The following is a 26,522-nucleotide window of genomic DNA, read 5'->3' as shown; positions in this document are numbered from 1 at the left end:
AGTGTTCCTATGCCACAAGGGATGGCATTCATCGCTCATAAGGCTCCCTGCTATGTGTCAGGACACACTGTGGTTCTCTGATAAGGGCAACATCTTCATCCTAGGCAACCCATAACTGTACGTGGGTGTCTGCAGTTGTCACGATGCCAGGGCAGGAATATTACTGAAATGCTAATACCCTGCAATACTCCAGACAGACCCGTACCACGAAAATTGCTCTGCTGAAAAAGCCAAGAGTCTCCCCGTTGAGAAATGCTAAGTGAAACTTAAATTGAGAAACATCAGAAACTGAAATTAGCCCTTACGCATACATTAGCTGTAATTTTAGTGACAGCCCTGTAGAGTAGATATTATTATTGCCATTTTAAAGATTGGATTAGGGGTATGGGGTCCTTTTCATAGGCAGGTAAATGCAGATAGCAAGGAGATTACATAGCAATTCTTGGCACCCCAGGGGACATGGAAGAGGAGGAATTTTAGTCTTTATTTTCAAGGCTGGACTGTGTTAAACAATCACGATAATAAAGAGCAGTAAGAAATCTTTCGTAAGGGAAGCCAGGCTTCTGTTTGCTATAAAGTTTCATGTTGTGTATTCTAAATTGCATTTGGAAATACAATAAAATTATAGACTCTATGTTCTCATCAAGGTCATAACTTAGAAGTCCAGGAAAGAGAAGTAAGGAGAACAAATTATGTTTTTCCAACATACCTGTCAGCCTCCAAGGATAGATAACACATTTGGGTAGCATGAAATAAGATTTGGCTTCTACAAAAAGACACCAAAAAGGAATTTCTTTCCCCCCTCTCCTATAATTTGCCATATTAAACCTCAGCTGTAAGAATAAGACACTTCTATTATCTAGTAGGATGGATTGAGTTGTTGTCAGACCCTGGTGATCAGGTCAGGACTTCTAGTGAAAAAGTGTTCTACTTGGATTGGCCTGTAAGAGTTATGATGGGAGTAAGAGCAAAGGGCAGTGTGATGATTCAAAGGGGTTTTCTTCTTTTTGGAGCTCTTTCCATCAGAAAAATTGTCCAATCACAGCTTGAAAAACTGGAATCTGCCTTTTTGGAGCTGTGGAGGTTGGAAGGCACCACCGCCTGGCTCACCCACAAGGGGGCTCTCTTGCCCCGCAACTGTAGCACAAGGGAGCACCCTGAGCCAAAAGATTTCCAAGGGCAAAGGGTGAACCTCAAAGCAAGGGCAACAATGTACAATATTTAGCAGTTGGGTGAGACCTTAACACAATCTTTAATAAGAACAGAAGTCACAGGTGGACAATACTGCACCCTGAATCAGGGCATTAAGAAAATTATCCAATTTCGTTATCGAGATTCTCTCATCTTTCATTGATGAACGCTGAATGGCACAGAGGGGAAAATATACAAGCCCATGTGGCCTTTAACACATCTGAATTTGCTAAACCAACCAACAAAGAGTGAACGGTTGGTAATACTAGGAGACTCCCCATTTCTCAGGAGGTGTTTCCTTACCATGTTTACATGTAGCATAATTTGCGTAATATAATTTATATCCAGTATGGGTAGCAACTCAACTTCTGTGTTAAATGGCCAGCCCTCTGCAGCTCATTGCGTTACCCGACCATAAACATTCTTTGGTCACAGGAGCCATGTGACTTCATCTAACTTTTGACACTCAAACCCTTCATGATGTAGCAGCTGCCATTAATGAATGCCTATTCAGTGTCCAGCTAATTATTATACCAGTAACAATACCAGTAACCAATAACAATAATTTATTGTTACTGGTAACAATAAAAGAAATCTGTTTCTTCTCCCCACTTATCTTTCTCTTTTAGGACAGAAAGTACAGTGTTAGAGCAGGAAAATAACCCACTAGGCAATGTTGATCACAAGAATTACCATTTAGTGAACATTTACTATTTTCAGAGGACAATGCAAAATTCATCATATGCACTTACTTAATCTGTAAAATGAACTTTCTGACATGGGTATTATCCTGGTGTTACACATAGGAAAATAAAGGCTCAGAAAAGTTAGGTAAACAAAATCTCAGAGTAAGCTATAGAAGTAGGTTTTGAATTCAGGTGTAACTCCAAAGCCTGGGAATATAATAAGCCCTGGGCCATTTTGCATGGTTTTCAATTCATGGGCCAAGGATCCCTTGCTATCTAAGGCATTGCTGTATTTCTGAGAACACTGTGAGCCCGGCTAAGGACACCCATTTCATCATCTGTAAAAAAAAAAAAAAAAAAAAAAAAAAAAAAAATCAAACAAAAAACAGAAAAGACTCTTTGTAGGCTTTTTGCAAGGATTGGAGTTTACCGTATAATATGTCTATACAGACCTAGGACGTCTGTAATACATGGATGCTACTTCCACTGTTCCTAAAATTTCAATCTACTACCTCACATTGGTGGTTTGAAAGAATTAAGGCATCTCCAAAAAACTGGCCATAAGGAAAAAACTTTTGAATTGGGCATTCAAGGGCCTATCTTTGCACAAAACGTAGGGATCCAGTACAAAACATTTCTTCCATCTCTACATTCACCCTTAGGCTTCTGGATCCACATTAGAAACAAGATCTTTCTTTAAAAAAAAAAAAAAAAAAAGGGAAAAAAAAGCAGCAACCTCTCAGAAATGTTCTAAGAGCTTTACCACGACAAATCTATCCTTCTTAACACATAAAAAAATTTATTTCTTGTCGGCACTAATTCCACGTTCTAATCCGCGAGTGGCGCGGCTGGACAGGACAGTTTCGGAGGGGGAGGGGGAGGGGGAGGGGGAGGGCAGGGGGAGGGCAGGGGGAGGGCAGGGGGAGGGGGACCCGCACGTGGGGTCGCTCCAGGGGCCGTGGCCACGCCCAGGGCGAGGGGCGGGACGCGACGGAGCCCCGCCCCCGGCTCACCATAGGTGAAGTAGGCCACTTCCGGCGGAAGCGAGACGTTGTGCAGCGTGGCGTCCTGCACGTGCTGGTCCACGTACAGCTGGGCCTCGCTGGCCTTCAGGAAGGCCATGAACCTGGCGGTGAAGGAGGCCACGAAGATGGACAGCATCCCGAAATCCAGCAGGTTCCACAGGTGCAGCACGTACTCCCGCGGCCCCTCCTCCCAGATTTCCTTGCATTCGGACCAGATCATTCCTGCGGGAGAGTGAGAAGTTAAGACTCCTTCTCCAGTTCCCTTGGCATTTGTGACCACCGCAGGCACCGCGGGAACCAGGGCCTGAAAGTAAATGTGAGTTCTTGAGAGCTGGGGACCTTCATAGCCAGCGGCAAACAGAAACTGACTGCAAAGGCAGGTTAGGAAACAGGAAGTCCTCAGACCACGAGAAGGCCCGCCAGCTGCCCCTCTACAGATAGACCATCTCCAGAAGTGAGGAGGGCCTTCTCATCCTCCCATGGATTCCTGGAGGCCGGTAGGAGAAATACAGCGTCCAGCGTTTGTGCGTTCTACGAACCGAAATGTCATGATGACACGACATTTCACTTAGAACCGGATGATTCCACATCACTTGCCGTCAGGGAAATACAAATCAAAGCCACGATGAGATACCACCTCACACCAGTGAGAATGGCGAAAATTAACAAAGCAGGAAACCACAAATGTTGGAGAGGATGCGGAGAAAAGGGAACCCTCTTGCACTGTTGGTGGGAATGTGAACTGGTGCAGCCACTCTGGAAAACTGTGTGGAGGTTCCTCAGAGAGTTAAAAATAGACCTGCCCTACGACCCAGCAATTGCACTGTTGGGGATTTACCCCAAAGATACAGATGCAATGAAACGCCGGGACACCTGCACCCCGATGTTTCTAGCAGCCATGTCCACAACAGCCAAACTGTGGAAGGAGCCTCGGTGCCCATCGAAAGATGAATGGATAAAGAAGATGTGGTCTATGTATACAATGGAATATTCCTCAGCCATTAGAAACGACAAATACCCACCATTTTTTTCGACGTGGATGGAACTGGAGGGTATTATGTCGAGTGAAGTAAGTCAATCAGAGAAGGACAAACATTATATGGTCTCATTCATTTGGGGAATATAAAAAATAGTGACAGGGAATAAAGGGGAAAGGAGAAAAAATGAGTGGGAAATATCAGAAAGGGAGACAGAACATGAGAGACTCCTAACTCTGGGAAATGAACAAGGGGTAGTGGAAAGGGAGATGGGCGGGGGGTGGGGATGTCTGGGTGACGGGCACCGAGGGGGGCACTTGACGGGATGAGCACTGGGTGTTATGCTGTATGTTGGCAAATGGAACTCCAATTAAAAAAAAACAAAAACAAAAAAACCTAAATGAAATGTCAGGAAATTCAGGTTCAGGATCGGGAAAGGGCTTTCTGCAGGTCCCACAGGTAACTCAGAACCCAATGGTCCTAACTTTCTACATTTCTGTTGGTTATTTCAGGGAGCATTAATTTGGGGTTGTTAGTTTCTTCTTAATTTTGTTAATGACTTGTTGGATTTTAAAAACATTTGTCTTCATTGCTACGTATTAAGTAATGTAGAGGATATGTCAACAAAATGTTGCTAGTTCCCCACCTCGTCTCTCAGCCAGCTTTGTGAAGTGACCTAGAGTAATGGTTTGGTTTGGTGTGTATCCCTTTGTCCCTGCGCTGCCAGTATGGTGGCTGTGAATCACATGTGGATACTGAGCTCTTGAAATGTGGCTGGTTGAATGAGAGGTGCGGTATTAGACCATACCAGATATCAAAGACTCCATAAAAAAGTGAAATATCTCAGTTTTTAAAAAATCAGTCCCGTGTTGAAGTGACAGTATTTTAGATAATTTGGGTTAAATAAAATACTAATTTCACCATTTTGATTATGAGGCTACTAGAAAATTTAAATATGTGGCTTCTGTATGACTTGGAATATTTTTGTATTGAATACTGCTATTATCTGTCTCAATTGATTATTCAGCTAAATTGATTTAGGTTATTAAAACTTAATGATTTGGGCAGCCCTGGTGGTGCAGCGGTTTAGTGCCACCTGCAGCCCAGGGTGTGATCCTGAGACCCGGGATGGAGTCCCACATTGGGCTCCCTGCATGGAGCCTGCTTCTCCCTCTCCCTCTGCCTGTCTCTCTCTCTCTCTCTCTCTCTGTATCTCTCATGAATAAGTAAATAAAATCCTAAAAAGAATGATTCGATAATATTTTTGAGCATTTACTATGTGCTGGACACTGTTTTGTGTTTATGTGTATATTAACTCCGTTAAATCTTTGCAACAACCCCATGAAGTACATCCTGTTAATCATTTTTGGAGTTAATATTTCATTAAGTACAGAGAGTTGTACTGTGCCCAGCTAGGAGGCAGGAGATCTGGAATTTGAAAATAGAATGTCTGCCCATGAAGCCTTTGCTCTTGACCACTATGCTATTCTGCTTCTTCAAGACATAAAGTTGGATTCAGAGCCAGTAATGTGCAGAAAAGAATGTTTTGTAAATGACATTAAGTCGTCTCTGTAACTACTGACACCTGGGTAAGATTTGACGCAGAACCAGCCCATTCTGTGCGCTAACTTAGCCTGCATACTTAGGAGGTTAATGTAGTAAGACAATTGCTAAGTGGTCAGTGAGTGAAACAGTTTCACTCACCAAGTACTCCCTCCCAAAATGTTAACACTGCTTGCCTCTTTTGGCACTCTCCTGGCTCCTGTGCATCAGAAGGAGGGCTTGCTTTCCCATAGGCTCCTGCCTCTCTCACTGCCCCTGCTCAGCCTTCTTTGTTGCTCCTCATCCCCTCCCCCTATCCCTTAAAGGCAGTTGCTTTCCAAGATTTCAGCCATTTTCATTTTTCCCCCTGATCTTGAGTAAGGGGATCCACCCTTGCAGCTTTGTCTTTCAATTCCTTGCAGATATCCCACAGGTAAATAATTTCTGATTTTTCTGAAAAGCTTAAAAACTAAATTTTCACTGTGCAGAGAGACTGCTCTAAGTGAATGCCCTGCCAGGACCAGAAATATCACATATTCTAAGTTGGCCTCCTTGTCCTTCCATGCCTCTTAGTCCCACCATTATCCAGTACCCCCTCTCTTACAGCCCCGACTCCTCAGGTGTCATCATGGATCACTACAGTTCTGCAGATTGCTGCTGGTGGACTCCCAGATCCATCCTGCCCTCTCACTTTTCACTTCCTTCTTACCTCCTCAAAAACAGGTCAGATCATGGTCACTTCCCCCTCTCAACCCTAAGATAAAGTTCAGACTGCAGAGCTGGGCTGTCAGACCTTTCTGTGATCTCTGTCCATACATCCTGGATTTCAGCAAAGCAGGTCTTCCCAAGTCCCTCAACAGTTCCACTCCAGCTGTTTGCTTGTGTTCCCTTTTCTGTCTCCTCTGGACCTCAAACTCAAGCACACTGGCAGATGACCACATTATAATTCGGTGGCCTTTGGGGACTTAGCTGCCTACAAAGCCTGGAGTCAGGGATGATACTAGGAGCAGACAAACGGTCATGGACACAGAAGCATGGCTGACTTGGTTACAGGCCCACATCTGCCACACTAGATCATTTCTCCTCTGTTTTAAGCAGAGTTGTCCCTTTTTTGGTTAAAGTGGTTCATTATATAAGAGGAATTGAAACTAAATATTTCTCTAAGGAGAAAAGTAATTTGAGAGAGTCTGTTTAGAGGAGTCATGGCTTTGATGAAGTAGATTCTAAGATTTACATGTCTGTGTCCAATCAGAGGCCACACAATAGGAAATATCCCAAAACATTGTAGGACTGTTAACAAGATACTCCCACCCCCCACCTTGCCTTATTTTTTCTTTGCAGACCACAGTTCTCAAGCTTACCCTTTCAGAATTTGTATGGTAATTCAGCGAAGTAATAATTTTCTTAACGCTGAAATTACTTTCAGCCAGTTTAAATAGATATTTTAGAAATGTTTTTAGAAAAACCATTACAGGCTGAAGGAAGTAATGTTTATTGATTTTGTCTACCCTCAAATTAAAATTCCTAATGTCTTAGTGGAAGTGCTTTTAGTTTGGCACTAGGACAGTTGCAGGCTATCACTTAGGGCTGTCATTGGCCTTAATCCAATGAAGGATTAGAATCCAAGGAAGCCCTGGGTTCAGGTTCTAGCTTTGGCCGCTTCCTTCATATTTGACCTTAGAAAAGTTCCTTGATACTTTTGGAGTTTTGGGGTAATTTCAAACACTAAAAGCTCTATGAATCTGAAATGCAAATAAATTGTTTATAGAAAACTGGCTTTTTTGACCAATATAGTAGCTCCTCCCATGGGTATTGCAAATCATTTCCCCCATAGTCAAATACACTCGTCAGTTTTACTAGATCAAATATTAACTCACACAGGCTAATTTAAATATTCCAAGGCCATGAGTAAAAGCAGGGGTTTGAGCAGCAGGAATGCTTAATGAAAAAAGAAATGTGTGAAATTGAGTACTTTAGTGAGTGAAATTAGGCCCCTTGCTTCCAGGGGGCTGAGGGTAGTTCAGCATTTTCTATCCAAGTTCTTGCCTCCAGCTTGTCAATCATAGGAGTGTTTAGAGCCCAGGAGCTCAGGGGTAAGGATGCTGGGCACTGGTGCCTCCTTCAGGCAAAATCCCCTTCACTCGGGGATGCCTGGAGCCCAGAGAACAAGGTCACTGATCATAAGGATGGCTGATAGTGGAACAGTCTAGGAAGTGCTGGGAAGCCTTGGGGGAAAGGAGTAGCTCATTTGGGCAGGTTTTGAATAATGGCATGCAGGCTGGTGAGATGGTCAGTTCAAAGGGCCTTCACTCCCACCCCTGCTTCAGATGCTATTCAGAAGGGATCCCTCTTTCAGAATCCTGTGAGACTTAAATATGCACATTCTTTAAATGGTCCTGACCTCAGGGCATCCTCTACTCTGTCCCAGGGTCCTCAGCAAAGCATACTTACCCCACCCCCTCTGAGGAGGCCTATGGATCCTTTCAGGTCAGCTTCTCACTGGGCTAAAATGTAGGTGTGCTCTGAACTCTCAGAACGGCCAATATGCCCTGAGGCCCTGACATCCAAATACTATCTCAGTGGTGGGTCCTTTGCTACAAATCTGGGTCTCAGGCACATTTGGAATTCAGTTGTTTTCCAGCCGGGAAGATGATATTAATAGATTTAAAACTTTCTAACAAAACTCTTCCTCTTTCTTTAATTTTAGTAGCTAACAAATACTGTGTACTGCTAGGTGCCAGGCCCTGTGCTAAACACTTGAGCAACAGTAACCCTTCCTAGTAGCCTTCTAGCTAGTTAAACTGTAATTATCTTCACCTTACAGATGAAAAAACTTAACGTACGAGGATGGTAAGAAAGTTGTACAAAAGCAGACAGGACTCTTGCTCTCCACTAGGCTGCACCTACCATGCCCTGTACTAGGCACAAACTTACTCTCATTGGGTAGGAACTCATCCACCCACTTGATAGACATTGTTGAGTGCTGATTCAGTGCCAGCCACCATTCTGGGGATACTGTAACCGAGATGAAAGCCTTTCCCTAGCAATCTCAGTCTAGTGCTCAAGACAAATGCATCACAAGCAATAATGAATGTTCTAGGATGACAGATACTGTAATGAAAATGTCCAGGTATTGTTTGTGGAGTAGAATGATAAGAACAGTCAGTGTTGTAATCATGAGACCCAGCACAGTTCCTGGAACAACTTCTATTTGTTCACTGAGTGGAGTGAATTCATGGAGGAGGTGATATTTGGTGTGAGGAACCTGGAGTAGCCAGTTGAAGGAGGAGGGGCTGGCAAAATGTTCCAGATGGTGGATGTGGAAGTGCCAAAGAACAGGCTCTTTCTGGGGTATTTGAGGCTGAGTATGGCTCAAAAGTGAGGGAGTAGGGCTGGAGACTGGTAGTGGGGGAGGCTAGTGAAGCCCCAGTAGACCATCATAGCCTACCTTCAGGCCATGAGGGAGAGCCTAGGCTTCACCCTGAGTAGCCAGACCATCTCTAAGTGTGATAAGCAGAGCAGACAACTGATCTACCTTGTTGGGAGAAACTTTGGAAAGTTGACTAGACCAGTCTGCTTGGAAATTTTACCTGAATAAATGAGGAAAATATCAAAAGAATGAATTAGGGCACCTGGGTGGCTCAGTACGTTAAGCATCTGTCTTCAGGCATGATCCCAGGGTCTTGGGATCGAGTCCCACATCAGGGTCCCTGCTCCATGAGGAGTCTGCTTTTCCCTCTCCCTCTGCCTGCCAATACCTGTGCTTGTGGCCCCCCTCTCTCTTTCTCTGTCAAATAAATAAAATCTTTTTTTTTTGTTTTAAAGAATGAATTAGGTAAGGAACCCAGCCCATGTTTATAATTTCATTCTTGGCCAGACCTTACTGTGTGATTTTGGAGCTAAGACTTAGCACTGTCCTGGAAGATTTTGTAACCCTGGGTGGTGGGTGGGATGAGGGAGAGCTTGAGCCTCACATTTTATACATGTGAAAACTAAAATTCAGACAGGCAGGGCCACCAAGGAGAAAGGGACACAAGACTGGGTTTCCTGACACCCAGTCCCAAGCTCTTTTCTACATCCCTATAAGTGTATTTTCCTACCATACTAGGCATTTACATCTCCACTCATTTTTAACACTGGAACACCTGTTTAAGAAAATAGGAGGAGTCCACAGTGCTGCTATAGCCGGGTCCTCTACTTGCATATTGGATCCCATCCCCTTTGGCTACTCAGGAACTTTGCTTCCACATTCAGTGGTGAGGTCTCAGGCTTCATGTTACTTGATTTGTCAGCATTCCACTGGTTTTTTGGCTTCAACACCACTCTCTAGGCTCTCCTCTTAACTGTTCTCCTTTACTGGAGACTTCTCATCTATCCATCCTTTAAATATCCTTGTGCCTCAGGGCTTGATCCTCAGTTTGTCTGACCATATTTGCAGTTGGGGTGATTGCACACAATTTACTTTAAATACACTGACATGCTCATATTTATGTTTTCAGTCCCACCCTCTCCTTATGTACTTATCGACTTCAGACATGGATATCCAAGTGCTCCTTGACATTTCCACCTGGATGTCTAATACGCATCTCAAACTGAACTCCTGATTTCCGTCTCTACTTCCTCTCCAAACTGTTCTTCCCCTGGTCTTTCCTGTCACAGTGATTGACTCTATTATACCATTACTTGAGCTGAAACACATGGAATTTTCCTTGACAGCTCTCTTTTTCTCACACCCCACACAAAGTCCAATAGTAAATATTACTGATTTTGCCTTCAGAATGTAATCACCATCTACCACCTCCTCAAAACAAACCATTTTCTGCCTGAATTACTGTAGTGGCCCCCTGACTTATCTCCTTTCTTCTGCTCTTGTTCCAGAATTCTCTGTCCTGTACTTAGCAACCAGTGAACCATAAGAAAATTAAGTCATATGATGTCACTTCTGTGCTCAGAACTTTCCAGTGGTTTCTTGTCAGAATAAAATCAAAACCTGTACCATGGCCCACAAGGCCTTGCATGATCCACTTCTGCTTATCCCTCTGAATTCATCTCTGTTCTCTCCTTATTCACTATGCTTCAGCCAAACTGGTTTCCTTGCTGTTCCCCCAAATCCAAGCCTGTAACACATACTGGTCCTTCTGTCTGGAATGCTTTTCACCCAGATGTCTACAAAGCTTACTTCCTCTTTTGCTTTAGATTTCTGTTCAGATTTCACTGTGTCATAGTAAGGGAATGGGAGGGCATACTTTTACTGCTCAACTACTCTGAGAAGGTAAAATTTTAACAGAGACCTGAAGGAAGAGAGAAAGCAAGCTATGCAGGTCATTATTCAACTTGTCTCCTCAATCAGAGAAATTTGAGTGCTGACTAGATATTTGAAGATATGAAAAATTATTATTAATTTTCTTTTATGTTTGTGCTTCTATTTTAGAAAAGGAGTTCTGGTTTCTATTACCATCCATTATGGAGTAATAAACTGAAAAAGAAAAAAAGAGATAAAGAAAAAAACTCTCCTCAGACATTCAAAACAAATATTCCTTCATTAAAAGGAAACCAGCATGGTAAGCCACTTCACTTGAACATCATGTCTTTCTTTTTGGAGGAACATTCTAGTTTGCAGTGCATGGAGAGGGGTCCCAGAAGAATGAAAGACAGTCCCAGAGTTTAAGTGACAAAGACTAGAGTGTAGGAAGGCAGAGGTGATTAGTTGTTGTGTGGTATAGTTCCAGAGAGAAGTATACTATGCAAACCAGAAAACAAAACCACAAATGAAGTCCAGAAAACTACTTGCGGGTCCTTTTGAACATTTCCCAAACACTAAGTTGTAAATGCCCAGAGTAAAGCTCCACAAACAACAGCCAGAGAACTGCAAGCTGAATGGTTCCAGAGCTCACTGAGAGTGGAACGATGTTTGAGCTCAGACCATCCAGAGTTGAGGTTCCTTGTTGATTATCCAGGGCATTTGATAGAGATCCCAGATGTCTGTCTTTATAGTATAAGGATAAACAGTCTTTATGGTTACATTTTTCCAGATTCATTCTAAGAAAGCTTGAAAAACCCTAAACTCATCTGCAGGTAATTTAACAGCCTGTCAGAATAAAGGCAAACATTCTTTCAAGGAAGATAACAAAATCTAGATGCTCAACAACATAACATAAAGTGTCCATCATTCAATTTCTGATTAAATGTCATTTTCTGATCCCTGTCAGGAAAGGATTAGGTAATAGAAGGTAACCCAGAACTGACAGAAGTGATGGAATTTGGTGTTAAGGATACCGTAAGTATGGATGATATGTTCAAGGATTTAAAGGAAAATGTGAACATCATGAAGAAGGAAATGAAAGAGTAAAAGGAGAGCCAAATGGAATTTCAAGAATTGAAAAATACAATATCTGAAAGGAGAAATTCACTGATAGGGGATTAAAATCACAGACAATGCAGAAAAATTATCAGTGAATTTCGAGCACAGAGAGAAAAATGATTGAAAAAAAGAAAAAAACTTATCTTTTAGTGATACACACAAAAACATTTATAGATGAAATATAAGCTCTGAAATTTGCTTCAGGATACTATACTGTTGGGAAAGAGAACTAGAGAAGGTATAGATGAAACAAAGATTAGCCACAACTTGCTGATTGTTGAACATAAGAGGTTGGTCCATGGGGTTTATTATACTCTTGTCTTGATTTTAGCATATTCTTAAAATTATTCATAATAAAAGGTTTGAAAAAATTATCTAAATAAGAGAAAGTAGTTAGAATCTGTCTTCCACCTGAAATATAACAGGAAATAGGTCAATAGAAATAAGTCCTCCCCTCCCCAGTACTTTTCATGTAACAGTCTTAAAAACTCAGCTTTGCTTTGATGGGCAAGAATTGGGAGTTGGATCCCCTGTAGCTGCAGATAAATGCCTCCTCCTGGGACAGTGCCCTGACATCCAGGAAGAGAAATACGAGAACTCAGAAGAAAGTCATGCTTCAGTAGGAGCCATGAACATATAGTGGCTCTACCACTTAAGCGCAAGGGTGGTTGCACTCACCACAGTCTTCTCCCTGGGAACCAGGTGGGAAAATGTGGTGGGTGAGTGAGTGGGACCATAAATCCCCTTAAGTTTTTATCCATGAACTCAACATGTGAGTTATGGTGTTTTTGTTTTTGTTTTGTTTTTAAATCTGTGTCTTAGTTTGGTCTGCTATAACAAAATACCACAGGCTGAGTGGCTGGTAAACAAGAGAAATTTATTTCTTACAGTTCTGGAGGTTGGAAGTCTGAAATCAGATGCCAGTGTATGCAGGTTCTGGCAAGAGCCCTCTTCTGGGTTACAGACTGCTTGTTCTGCCCTCACAGGGCAAGGAGAGAGTGAGAGAGCTCCCTGAGGCTCTTTTATAAGGGCGCTAATCCCATTCATGAGCATTCTGTCCTCATAACCTAATCCCTTCCCAGAGGCCCCACCTCCTAACCACTGTCACACTGGGGTTAGGGTTTTCCCATATGGATTTGGAGTCTTACAAACATTCTGTCCACTGCAGTATTAAAGTGTTTAGTTTATCCACAGAGGGCATACTATGGAGAATTGTGGTAGATCCTGCACTGTGAAAGGTCACAGGATTCACTCTGCCACAGGCTTTAATGTCTCTTTACAACTTTAATGCCGGTGACTCCACCAAGTGAGCCCTTGGTCATAGATTGGCTGGTTGATGAAAAGCCTGTGGTGTGCTCTCTTGCCTCTTTCCTTTGGATCAAACCATTCTTCTTATCTCTCTCTTCATATTTAGAGACCCAGCTCAGAGACCTTAGCTCCCATCATTCTCTGCTTGGGCCGAGGACATTATAGGATGTTCTCACATAGTTCAACTGCTGTGGCTCCCTTAGGTTCTCTCACTTAAGCAGGCCATATGCTGGGCAGTTTTCAAGTACTTGTTCTTTTGTGATTTTGTTGATTGATGGCACAGACACTTTGACCCTGTGTACATTTTGACTCAATGTTTTGTTAACATAAACATAGTGAAAATTATACCATTATTGAATTTTTGTGAAGAAAGCAAAATCCGGGGTGCATACTATTAGGGCAGTTTAATTAGTTGGGTACATCTTGATAGTGCAGAATTAAAATTTTTCAGTTCTGTTTTCAGTTTTGTTTTGCTCAAAACATTCTCATCAAATTCCTGTCTTTTTGATGCATATATTATAATTTATTGATCAGGTTTTAGTTATGTACAGTGTCACTGATGATAACTTTTATAGTTTTTCATTTTTCTCACCATGTCTGATTTTTTTTATCATATAGTTTTACATTTTTCAGTGTAGGAAAAAATCTATATCAGATTTTGCCTATACAGTTTTAGCTTTTACCATTTTAGTTTATCTTGTTTGTTCCTCTTAATAATAGTTTTTAAGAAGTGGGCAAAAGAGAGATGGTCTTTCTTGGCTAGTCAGTGGGGCAATTGGGAAAATTTCCTTGGCACTTCTAGTGGTAGACCTTGGCAGAACAAAGTATCACCTCAGAAAGGAATGTCGGAACTTCACAATGTTCATTAACACAAAGCATGAGAAAGTGTTACTCCCCTAACTTTTTAGATTTATATTTATCATCTCCATTCTACTATACATTAGTATTCAGTGACAAAAATATCATTTAAGCTATGCAATTTTATACTCTTTTCTAGAAGCAGACCTTGATTTCCTAAAGCTTCTGGTAGACTCTAGTTAAATGATGAAAATATATTTTCCCATGCAAGGCTACTTTACCATCACTTTCTATACATGTATAAGGAAAAGCATGTAGCAAATTTCATCCAAACATCTCCTTCCACAGTTAGGGTTCATATTAAAGGACTGTGTGTCTTACACACCAGCATATATAGAAGTTGACTCTGGCTTCTTTGTTGGTCACCTGCTCACCATTTTGACTGCCAGAGTACACTCAAGAGGAAAGGAGTTTGAGAAGTCAGAGTTTAATAATGTCCTATTATTAATAGGGGAGGAGAGAATAAAGGACCGAGTGACTGCTTACCTAAAACCCACTTCATGATGAGCATTTCTGTCCAGGAGAATTGTGTGGTTTTCACTCTGAAGATCTGCTTCGGGTAGTCTGTGAAGGTTTCGTTAGGCAGGTTTTTAACGCCTTCAAAGCGGTCTGATGCATTCACAACTAACAATCCCAAAAAGATTGTAAAAGAAACTGCATGGGCTACAAATTTCATGAAAGGGCTCCTCAGGGTTCTTCCTAGCTGGAAACAAAATATGTACAAGATACATTAAACTGGCAGCTATAGGTGGGTGCAGGTCTCTCTTTAAAATGCTTTGCCAAAGTTTTAACCAGAGAATCCTTCATCATGGACAGATGCTACTGACTGAACCCAGACATTTTCTCTTGAACTTTTATGTGAGATGCTGCTTAACCAAATAGCATTTTCTATTGAATTCATTTCCCCCCCTATTTAGAAGATTTAGTGGGAATGGTATAAAACAGGAGTAGAACACACTGATGTATCATTGTGCTGTAATATGCACGACTTCTCCCAACCATGTGGATATGCATCTTATGCCATTCAAATCTGGGGAGAAAACCCCTCTCTATCTTAGTAGAGTTCAGAATTTAAAGAAAATACATGTTGGATATGCCGTGTTGCTCTTTGGTCCATTTTCCTGAGTTTTGTTTTTTATGATTTGTTTTCAGTATTTCTTATATGTTGGTAAGTTTTTACTTAAAGCTCTGCATTTTGGAATAGGTACTGCTTTAGCCATATTCCAAGAAATTTGACAGATAGTATTTTCATGATATTCAGTTATCAGTCTTTTACAACTTCCCTTTAGATTTCATTTTTAAACCACAGGTTAATTTCTAGACATAGAGGACTCTTTTCTCATTCTTTAAAAAATTCTATTTTTATTGTACATTGTGTATAGATCATAGCGTCTTTGATACTACTCTAAAACTTATTGAGGTTTCACTTGTAGCTCTAGTGCACAGTTGAGTTGTGGAGCCGTTCCATGTGGGCCTGAAATGATCTAGAAGATGCCCTGTTAAGGAGCTAATGTTGGGCACATCTTCTCTGGCCCTGGTGTGTGCCATCCAGAGGATACTTTGGTTTTTGAGGACTAAACTCTGGGCTGCCCAGTTAGTCTGCTAACCCCTGTTAGTGAACTCACATAGGTCCCTTCTAGGTCACTGCCATCACTTGCACTTAAGCACCAAATCTTACCCCTCACCCTCATATGCTAATCAGATAAGAGCAAAGAGGGAAACCTTTTCTGAAGACCAATTCCTTCTCTAGTGTAGATGTCTACCTGTAGCCATTGTCTGGTTATTTGACATTCACATTCTGCCTCATTCAGTAGTCCTAGAGTGAAATATCACCCACGAGATGGACTCTTGGTTCAGTAGAAGACCAGTTACAGGGATTTTTGCAGGTAAGAATTCCCTAATTATGACTATGTTCAGTGTAACATTTATAAGTCGGATGGCTTGGTAATGTTCTTTTAATATGCTTCAGCATGGTAATCATCCACTCTAATTGTTGTGGTTATTAGTGTAACATGATTTATTATGATTCTAGTGCCATAGAACCTATCTATTGAAATTTTAAAAATGGTTGTTTAATTTTTTTTTTTTTTTTTAAACCCAGGATCTCAAGCCTAGACATTGGGAATCCCTACTATGCTGGAAAAAACTTGGTTCATTTGCATTTCAGATGTCATATGGCACTAATCTATCTAGTGCTTGAAAACCTGAAATTCTAGTTACCTGAAAACCATGGAGCCTACAGACATTTTATAAATGGTGCTTCTTTGTAATGTTTAATTTCATTATTAACAAAATCAGACAATAGATTAATTTTGGCTGTAGGTAGATTCATTAAATTCAGAATGCACAGGTTAAATGTAAGGACAAATAAAGCATCTCATGTAAATTCATTAAGAAAAGTGAATTAAACTGTGACTTGTGTTGATTTATATATCGAATAGCTAGTTTGAATTTTTCAGCGTTTTAGTTGACTCTGTTCAAATCTTGAAGCTCCATTTCCCAACCAGGATGCTGGTGTACCCAGGAGACTTAAATAGTCACTGCTTTGTTTCTTGTCACTGTGTCCTAGTTGGGGTAGTGGTGAGAGGGGAGGGAAGATGGAAGCTGACCATGGGGTGAGGAGTGGGGAAAGCCGAGCAGAGGTAAAGAGATGTCAGATCTTGTGTATCACAGCACGGTCCCAGAAGTGTCAGAAAAAGCTGGGGACCATGGAGATAGACCCAAATCTTAAGGGATTGATGGCCAGGTTTCCTATCCTTTATCAGTGGGCTCTATGTAGCATCTTGTGGTGATGACCTGGATGAGGATACAATGAAGGGCACCTGATGCAGGAAGCTGTACATAGCTGAACCTGAGGTGGCCTTGGGATTCCCCAGAAGACATGGTTTGAGGCATTTAATGTTCTTTCTGTTGCCGCCTTCAAGTTGTTATTGTCTAACAGAAGATGAGTCTATAAAAATTGCTGTTATCTGCTGCAAACATAAGAAAAAACCCTATTAAGGCCCTGTGGGCCTTTGGAAGATTACCCTGGGTTCATTTCCCACTTGATCTGGGCCATAGAGAGGAAAGTGAGGTTAGGTATTAATGTTCCTTTCCTCTTTTTCTTCTGGGCTTGTAGACTTCTTTTTAATTGGTCAAACTTTGATTAAGGTCAGATGAGATCAGATCATTTCAGTAGCTTTTGTTCTTTTTCTCTTTTGTGAGTGACATTTCCTATTTGTCTCACAAAGATAATTTTTGAAACAAATTACACCTGGGGAAAACTTCCTCCTTTCTTAAGGTCACCTGGTGAACTAAAAGAAAGGAGAAAAGTCAGCCAATGTATGCCAGCACCTCTTTTCTGGGGAATCATGAAAGCTGGATCAAGGAATAGTGCTGGGTATGGAAAAAGACTGTAGAGCTTTGGGAGATATAGGCCTTGGCTTGCTCTGCTGTTTGCTCACCAGGGCAAAATTGGTGAGTCTGAGGAGTGGGCCAAAGCAGTTCTGTCTTTACTTGGACCTTATGAGCAGAAAACTGATAGCAGGAAATGCATGCTTATTGTATCTCAATGCCTGGCTCACCCCAGATCTCCTGGGTACTCTTCTTCATCTCTGGGAAATATATGAGTATGAGAACAACTGAGTAATGCTCTTAAATTAGCTGCAAACAAATGGTATTGGTGAGCGATCAGAGGTGGACTTTTACTAGTTAGTACAGCTCTGTGTCCCATGCCACTGGGCTCTTAGCCCTAACCACAAGTATAAGCATCTCAATGGGGACCTGGTAGCCACATGCCTGCAAAGTAGGTCTCCACCTGGAGAATGTTTCTACCATCTCTACCCAGTATTGTGTCACTAAATGCCACCTTCACTCGCTGCCAGGTGCCAGTGACCTCAAGTAAGGGGTTGGTGTGTATAAGTTGGAAAGCTGAATGGATGCAAACTTTGGATCAAGTGCTCCAAAAAGAAACACACACATCTTCAAGGCCAGAGTGGTTAGAGATCCTGGTTAACTTAGGGGACAATTTCTCTGTATGCTACCTGTAAAATTCTTATTCAAAATGTCTAACCTAGGGCTCAGAAAACTTCCTTTTTGGGAGTGGGATGGGACAGGAGGATGTTCATTGGGTGTTTCTAATCTGGGCATTCTTACATGACCATGTGAATCCACCCTTTGTCCTATGGGCTGAAGAGGTGCTGAGTGATAGTGGACTCTTGAAGGTAGGGGTTTCTCAGGAAGGAAAAGGAAAGAATATAGTTTGTCATATCATGGTTTTGACTCCTCTCTTCTATAAATGTCCTCCTACCTCTGACTTTATGAATCTAGTCCATTGCAAAGTGAAGTAGTCAGCAGTTGAGATGTTTACCTTCAGCACTGAAGGTTGTAATGTGGCTGATGTACTGGAAAGGGTAGAGGGCAGGTTGTGTGTGTGTGTGTGTGTGTGCATGTGTGTATGTGTATGTGGGTGTGCAATGGTTAAGGTCAGTTGTTTTAAGCCAGAGATCTTAGGTTTAAATTACAACTCCGTAGTTTTCGGCATTTACTTAATCCTTCTGTGTCTTAGTTTCTTCCTCTGTAAAGTAGGGATAAAATATATAACTTATCATGTAGGGTTGATAAAAGAAATGAATAATATGTACAAAGCAGAGCAGCTCCTGGCACATAGGAAGCACTTAATGTGTGGCACTGGAGAGCCTCAGGCGATTCTCCTAAGGGCAAACTTAATTCAACTGGCTCTTATAAAGCTTATAAAGCTTCACTTAATGAAGTGGGAGCTACACAGAGTCCTAAAGCATTTATGCCATGAATCTTTTGGGGGTACCGTCTATGTGCATCATAATCTTGGGCACTGGATAGAATAAATAAACTGGAAGAGTTGGTCCTTCCTTTCAGATCACTAGCTGATTTGTTAGTGGAGAGAGATGCAGGGCTATATACCCTGTGCTAGGAAATCGAATAGAGAGCTGGGGAGAGAATGTTGCCAGGCTCGGACAGGCCTAAGTATGGAAGTCATCAGCCTTCTGGTACTCTGAACTCCTGTCCTAGCAGGGGGACAGGCAATGGATTCTTCTTTTGGATTTGAGGGCGGATACTTTTGTATATGTGCTGCTGAAGCGAGCACAAGAGTAGACACTTATGTAATGTAAGAACAAAATATGCTCTATTTCTGGGCACAGATTTTTCCCTCCATGGCAATGCTTCAAAAATTACAGCATGATTTTCTTTAATCTAGTGCTCTCGGGTAGAGGCAGGTAGGGGGACACAGAGGCCTTTGGAGGCATCATCCTCTCCTGGTTGGTTGGCTCTGGACCACGTGGTGTGAAGACCCTTGTTTCAAATTGCTTCACCTTTGACAAGAGAAAGCAGGGATCTTCCAAAGCTGCAGAGTTATTCCACTTCCTCACTAGGTGTTTTTTTTTTTTTTTTTTTTTTTTTGGCACCCGGCTGAGGGGTTGGGGCATGACAGCTAACACTTTGGTGTTCTTCAGTGGAGAGTTATGTGGCAGTGTATGAATGGATGGCTTGTACCTTGCAAAGACAATAAGTAGGAGGCTGAAGTCTTTTACAGCTCTTACTGCCTGAGTCCTGGGACTGAGTTATAAGGATAATTGAACCATCAAGGTTAACAGGCATGGAGGAAATCATTTTCATCTCTCATACCTTTACAATTAGAACTTGTGTTGTTCCTTAACACTTCCAGATTGCTGACTTACTCTTCAATCCACCTGCCATAGAGACCCTGTGGAGGCCCTTGAGAATGTCTCTTAACTTTTTCAGCTTTCAGATTTTAACAGGCAAGCAACCTAAATTATGAATCAGAATGAAATAACAAAGGATGCAAAAACAGGCTATTGAGCCATAAGGGGCATTTGGCATAAGAACTCCTTGAGAGGATGAAGTGCTCTGTAGGCAAAGACCTACCTGAGAGCAGGCATGAGGTGAGAACTCACCAGCCTCCCAGTGGGCTGCATGACTTCTGCCATGTTGGTGATTAAGATGAGAAATCACAGAAAAATATCACTGTTCTCTTTATTGACCTTGGCAGTCCTGTCACATGATCCACACCTGCTGTTATCACCTTATGTACACATCTGTGACTTGATTACCCTCTCCAGCCACTATATTAGTAAGCTGAACTTGTGTTGACACCCTTGACCTTATAATCTTCTTATTTAGCTGTCTTTCTTAGGGACCCTCAGAAACTTAAAAGTAGAATTGATAGCCATGAGGATTCAAAGGGAAAGAAATGATGAGATCATTTTGGCAGGCCAATCAAGTAATTTTGGTGTCCCTAGTGGTCCCTAAATTAAGACAGCAACTATTAAGTAAATGGACCATTAAGTTGGAAACAGAAACTTCAACGGTTTGTTAGACATTAGCTGGTTGATGGGATTTAGCAGTGACATTTTTATGAATACATTTATGAAAGAATATCAAGTTCTAATTTTTTGAGGCAGGTGTCCTAATGTGGTTAGAATATGAAGTTGCTGGGATGACACTGGCTTTTTCATAGATTTATTAGGTATGAAGGAAGTGACCCTTCGGGAGGAGGGATACTAGCACATTAACATATTTCTCCACTTTGCCACTTTCCTTGGGAGGACATTATATTTTGGACATCAGGATCCTTTGGAGAGGCCTGGTTTCTTCACATGGAATAAGTAATACCACTGTAATCTCCAGTAATATAGTATCTTTGCCAAACTTGAAAAGATTTCTTTTGTCGTGGTGAAAGGAAAGACTAAAGATATCTTGACTGTTTTATCTGCCCTTTGGCTGCCTTAGAGCAACTTTGTCAACTAATTTCCCTCTTTCATGAGGGAACCTTAGAATAAGCAGTGCCACAAAGAGTGATGTCATGCCACAGACTAAGACTTGTCACTCCGACATGGACACACCCTCCAGTGTGTTGAACTCAGACTTGCAGCCCAGAAAGTGCCCAGAAGGCACAGTGTAATGGCCCGCTCATATTTATCTTTGATATTTTTCTTAGTCTTACTGGAAGCTCCATGATTGACAAAATGTCAATCAAGACAGGTATCTGAGCAGAGGAGAGGAAGCCTTACTGTTGAGCTAAATTTTCCTACCATATTTTCTTCCAGAATGTTCTAGAAGACTGCTATTGGCATGAATCCTCTGTTTCATGATGGCATCAGTCTCCTGGATTTACTGGACCCCAGGAAAGTCCAGAAATTTCTCCCATGTGTACTTTTTTTTTTTGGATCACATCTGCCTGATTGATACTGGCCAAGATGATCCTTCTCAGACCTACTGAAAATCTAAAAAATTGAGTCAGCAACTGGAGTATCATTTCTTTCTCAGTATTTCTCCAGGCCACCAGGCAGGCAGAGGCAAACCAGTTTGCTAGTATCGTCCCAGTTTTCTAGTAGCTGTCACATATGTCACACTTAGCAAAAGTGACGATTATCAGTGCTTTCTCTTCCAATCCAAGTGGCTATTATTTTAATGACTTAATGTCCTGAAATTAGTTTGGGGCTCCAAGAATATGGAGGTGAGCAACCTTGTCCATCTAGGCTCTGGATAAAGGCAAGGATCTAACCTGTAGGACAGACTAGATAATTCCATGTGAAAACGTGTGCCTGGAACCAGTGACCTACTCTAACCCAGCTTTAAATCTGGCTAGGTGTTTTTTGCTCACTGTCCTTTTTTTTTTAGCTCATAATGAAAGACGGGAAATCTTGCCTTTATTTTTGTATGTAACTTTGGGGAATTCTGATTTAGAAATCTGTGGCATGGTAGACAAAGAAAATTCTCAGTGAATGTAAGGTTGAATGCCACAAATGTTCAATTTGAGGACTTTGTAGTACCATTTTACAGAAGAAGGAGTCTGAATCCTAACCTCACTCTGTTACCCATCATACTCTAAGGCAGTGAGTGCATTGCCTGCCTGATGAGGTGGCCTCAGCAGCAGCGCTGAAGTCTTGAGCCCATCATCCTGGCCTGAGTTCCCTCTGATTAGAATTGACAAAAGGTTCCATTTTTTGTTAATCACATTAGCTGGTCTGATTCCCTGTGGAATCATTTCTCCATGATTTAGTCCTCTGGTTGCTAACTTGCCTGAAGCTGGACTGAGTGCTGTGGCTTTCTGTGGCTCTGGATCAAATGGCTGGGCTGTAGGGATGGTGGGGAGGGAAGTGGGGGAAGTTCCAGTCCCTTGCTTCCCTGTGAGAAGAGAACCCAGCTCTGTACCTTTTCAGCTCTCCTGTTTCCTTTGTTTTTTCCTTCTTGTGACCCAATTAGCTGCCTGTGTGAGCCAGAGCCTAATCAAGGAAGCCTGGAAAACTGGGATATCATGAAGATGGATCTGCAGTGCCCAGCAGGAGCTGCATTTTTACTCGCAGCCTATTATCTCTCTTTTCTGAACCTACTTCGTAAAGAATATGCATCCCAATGTAATTGAGGGAGTGAAATAAGATCTTCCATGAAAAGGGCATAGCCAAAAGAAAGTACTCAGTAAATATTGCCTATTCCTAGGACCATTGCTATAATTATTACTGTGAATGTAGAGGACATGGCATAATTAGAGGCATGACAGTGCCTGTCTCTCCTCTCTTCTGATATTGATCAGATTATGCCTCATATATTTGACATTTCCCATATTATCACTCCTTTCTCTTTAGAAAAGTGATGGGAAAAAAAAGCAGGTCTGTGTGGTTTTCTACTTTTGCTAGATATCTCAAGGCTCTCTTCTTTCAACACGGGGGAAATGCTCAGCTGTTGTTTTGAGTGAATGGCCTTTAGGTCATGCGAAGGAGAGAAGAAATCCACTGCAAACGACATGCGCCTTAAGCAGGTCTGTACCTTGCTGCACGGAGCAATCCAATAGGCTATGGCGAGAAAAGGGAGGCCTAGGGAGACTCCAAACACAGCCAGGAATTTCACAGCGATAGACTGTTGACGTAAGCCTGAGAGATTTTCATACCACATGGTAAGCAATTGCTGCTGACAGTTAGGATGAGCAACGAACTGTAAAAACAAAACAAAAACAAAAACAAAACGCAAACAGGAAAATGGCATCGGTAGCACTTGAAACAGTATACCACCTACAAGTAGCTGGGGTCTACTTGGGATGTGCCTGGGGTGTTAGGACAGAGCAATGGGCAGCTCCCTGCTAGGCCCTTCCAGCGTGAGGCTGCTGGCTGTTGTGCCACTGCGGCCAGAGACCTCACAGGACTGGCTTCATTGGTGCTCAGCTTCATTGGTGCTCGGCACTTATCTTGGGTGGAATTCATTTGGGAGGCAGTGTGAATAATGAACGGAGAATAAATGGGGTTTTGGAGTCCCACCTGGGTTTGGAATTTGCTCCTCTGTTTTCTGACCAGGTGACCTAGGGCAGTTTACCTAACTACTGTGAGCTTTAGTATCTCATTTGCAAAACAGCCTATTGTTCTGTAGGATTAAATAAATTGTAGAAGTGCTCCCACCTCTTTTCCTTTACTGGCTAAGAAAAGTGCTTATAGTGTTTCTAGAGGACATGTTCAAACTGAATATTTCCCCACTGGGTTTTAGTGGTGTTTGCTTGGATGCATAGAACTTTTTGTGGCCTGCCAGAGCACTGACACATGGTGTCCCTCAGGCAGTAGCTTCTCACTGCCACCTCCCTCTCTTGGAATGGCCCTGCCCTAATGCCCAGGTTACAAGACAGACTTCTTATGCCATTTGGTATTGTGTGACCTCACCACTCTGGATATAACTTATTAGACTAGGTGTGGAACCCTGACTTACTGGCCTACCAGGTTTTCTCACCTGAGTATTTGAGACTGATGGAGAGAGGCAGTTTTTTATTTACCAGGAGTTAACAAGTAATCTGGAGATGTGGGCAACCATCTTCTACAGAGTTAAAATGAACCAGTTCAAAAGAAAGAAGAATGAAGATGTGTAGTAAGAGGCTCAGATAATATATACCCCCTCTTGGGGTCTACATGGTACAGGAGACATCCTTTTATTCACATAGAGAGTCTCCTCGTTCTACTCCATCCAATAAGTTGAATTGAACTGCTGCAACCAAACAGCCTTTTTCTGCAAATATTTGTTGCCATTTGGCTATTTGTTTTGATTGTTGATTTTGAGTCCTGGTCAGTGGAAATGGTTAATAGGCAATATTTAAGTAAAATTTATGGGAAGGAAGTTTATAAGTAAGAAAATTTTGCTTATTAGTTTATTTCCCCCCTGTGACAAGAGGAAGCTGCTGAATGCTTTTGGTTGCCCTGCACTTTGGCCCTACTCAGGATAGCTACACATCCATGGACTGGAACAGACACACTGGGCATTCTTCAAAGGGTCTGACTTTTCATCTGATTACTCTCGAGCATAATATGCCAATTTTCATCTTATTTGCCTCATTGGGTATTAAGGAGACATGTGCAGTGATTATGAGGAAATGTAAAAACATTTCCTTTTCATTATAAGAGTAATATAAATACAACTCTTTTTAAACATTCTCAATGCAAATGGCAGCATGTTCTTGTTTCCAATTTCTGGGAACTCAAGGCAGCAGCCAAGTGATGTGTGAAGACACTACCTAAGGTTTATTTGACCATGCAGCAGCCCCCGATAATACTATGATCCAAATGTTGGTGAAAATGTAACTTGTTTGGTAGCATTATTGGATCCAAACCATTGTGGTCTTTCCCTATAAGGATAAGAGCTGTGGATTCTCCTCATCCTAGGGTAGGAATCCCCAGGCCAGCAGGTGATAGGCTTTCCTATGCCCTGTCTGGCTCACAGCAAAGTGGAGCAAGCAGTAGAAAATCACATAGGTATTTTAGTAATTATCAGCTTTCTGAGAGTGAGATCCCACAGAGGGATAGTAGGTGGGCATGGTGGCAGTCCGTGTTTTTTTTTTGTTTTTTTGGTATTTTTTTTTTTTTATTAGAGTTCAATTTGCCAACATATAGCATAACACCCAGTGCTCATCCCATCAAGTTCCCCCCTCAGTGCCTGTTTTGTTTTCAACAGCCAGCCTTCTCTGGGTGCTGAAATGGATCTGCTCTGGAGAAACCCACAGTCAGATTAGAAGGTGGGACATAAGCTTATGAAATAGCAGAAGACCTTAGCTCACCCTGTCGCTCCCTGCACTGCAGCTGCTCTGAAAGGACTCTGGTGCTGACCCCTCCATTGATCTCTCTGTATACATGCTTTTTCTACTGCCTCCTGCAGCCAAGTCAGCACAAAAGATTGAGAAGCAGAGCTGGAGGGGAAGAAATGCTGAGATCAAACACAGTGGGGACCATTCCCACTCGTCCTTGCCTGCCTCAGAGAAAACGGTGATCACAACTAAAACAAGGGGGCTGTCTTGAGACTTCTTCTGATGAGACACGTGATAAGTTTTATAGCTGCATTTCTTCCCCTATAATAAAGCAAACTTGCTCCAATCATAATATTTATTTGTGGATAGACTTTATAGTATATTCCTCCCAGAAAGCTGACAGCAGCTGATAACTGAAGCCCAGATTGTTTACCTTTCTATGGATGCTTTTCTGTACTTGTGGTAGGCTTTTGAAATTCAGTGTGTAGCAAAGGAATTTTTCCACTGTGCCTTTGAAGCACAGAGAAAGATCATCTGTGATCCCAGGAAGAGAAGAGTAACATGAGGCATGCCATCAGTTCACAATAGTCCAACCAAAAGGACACTCAGCTAGGGAACAAGGACAGGAAGAATTCTTGCAGGGAGGTGGGGGTGGGGAGGTCTATGGGGGAAGGATTTTCAGAAGTAGGGTGAGAAATGAATGGGTACAAGGAATAGTCTGCAGCTAGAATGGAATGGGAACGCAGAAAATCAGTGTTGTCTTGGGTTTGCTTGCTTTGGCATTTAGCTCACAAAAGGATGGGTGACCCCAAGGGTTTTGCCCAGGCCATTCTCACCCCAGACCATTCTGGACTGAGTGTGTGGTTCACTTTTATGGAAGTTCTTCAGAGGAACTGACAAGAACACCTCAGTTTTCCCATTCCACTTTTCATAGCAGGGAGTTCCTGATGGTCTGGAGCTGAGAATCCATTAAGGTGGGCTTAAATGGAGCTGAGCAGTCTTTTCAGAGAAAAGACATCCAGCTATATCCATGATTGGACATGTGCAGAGAGAAGAAATCCAGCCACATGATGGACTGTGCAGAGAACCGGGGCAGGAGGGGGAAGCTGAGAGAAGTAAAATTGCAGAGATAAGTGGGAGCTCTGAGCCAGCATCCCCTACAGTGGGCAAGGAGACTGGCTGAAAAACAGGACCTGAGAGTCCAGAGGGACCAGGAATCATGTGGCTGCTGGTTTTTGAGACCATCTCACGCCAGTTAATCATCATGGCTCGTTTGACCAGCCTTTCTGGTTAATATAACAACAGCTATACCCAGAGCTACTTTTCTGTTAATATCGAAGCATCTTGTTTCTCCTAGCCCCTGCTGACATAGTAAGAATACAATGCTGCCATATGGGAACTCTTGGACATATTAGCTCAATCTTGGCTGTTACTCTACTCTTATTTGATATGTGGGCTGCTGTTTTCCTTTTATAGCCCAAAGGAGAACCATCCCCTTCACTGTTTGCCCACTTTATATTCATTCACAAGGAAACAACTGAT

At 42.1% G+C, this 26,522-nt stretch overlaps 1 protein-coding gene across 1 annotated transcript in view; it reads right to left on the bottom strand.

Annotated features, from left to right (window-relative positions):
• The window catches only part of TRPC7 (transient receptor potential cation channel subfamily C member 7), a 142,019-nt gene that overhangs the window by 31,812 nt on the left and 83,685 nt on the right, over nt 1-26,522 (bottom strand). The window contains exons 4-6 of the mRNA XM_055302466.1: nt 22,754-22,918; nt 14,435-14,651; nt 2,891-3,124 (exon numbers count right to left, since the gene is read on the bottom strand). Of these exons, the coding sequence (XP_055158441.1) occupies nt 2,891-3,124; nt 14,435-14,651; nt 22,754-22,918 (616 nt within the window). The remainder of the gene's footprint in view (nt 1-2,890; nt 3,125-14,434; nt 14,652-22,753; nt 22,919-26,522) is intronic.

The sequence above is a fragment of the Nyctereutes procyonoides genome, unplaced genomic scaffold (genome assembly GCF_905146905.1).
Source record: "Nyctereutes procyonoides isolate TBG_1078 unplaced genomic scaffold, NYPRO_anot_genome, whole genome shotgun sequence".
NCBI classification, from domain to species: Eukaryota; Metazoa; Chordata; class Mammalia; order Carnivora; family Canidae; genus Nyctereutes; species Nyctereutes procyonoides.
This window is presented reverse-complemented; position numbering and strand designations above follow the sequence as displayed.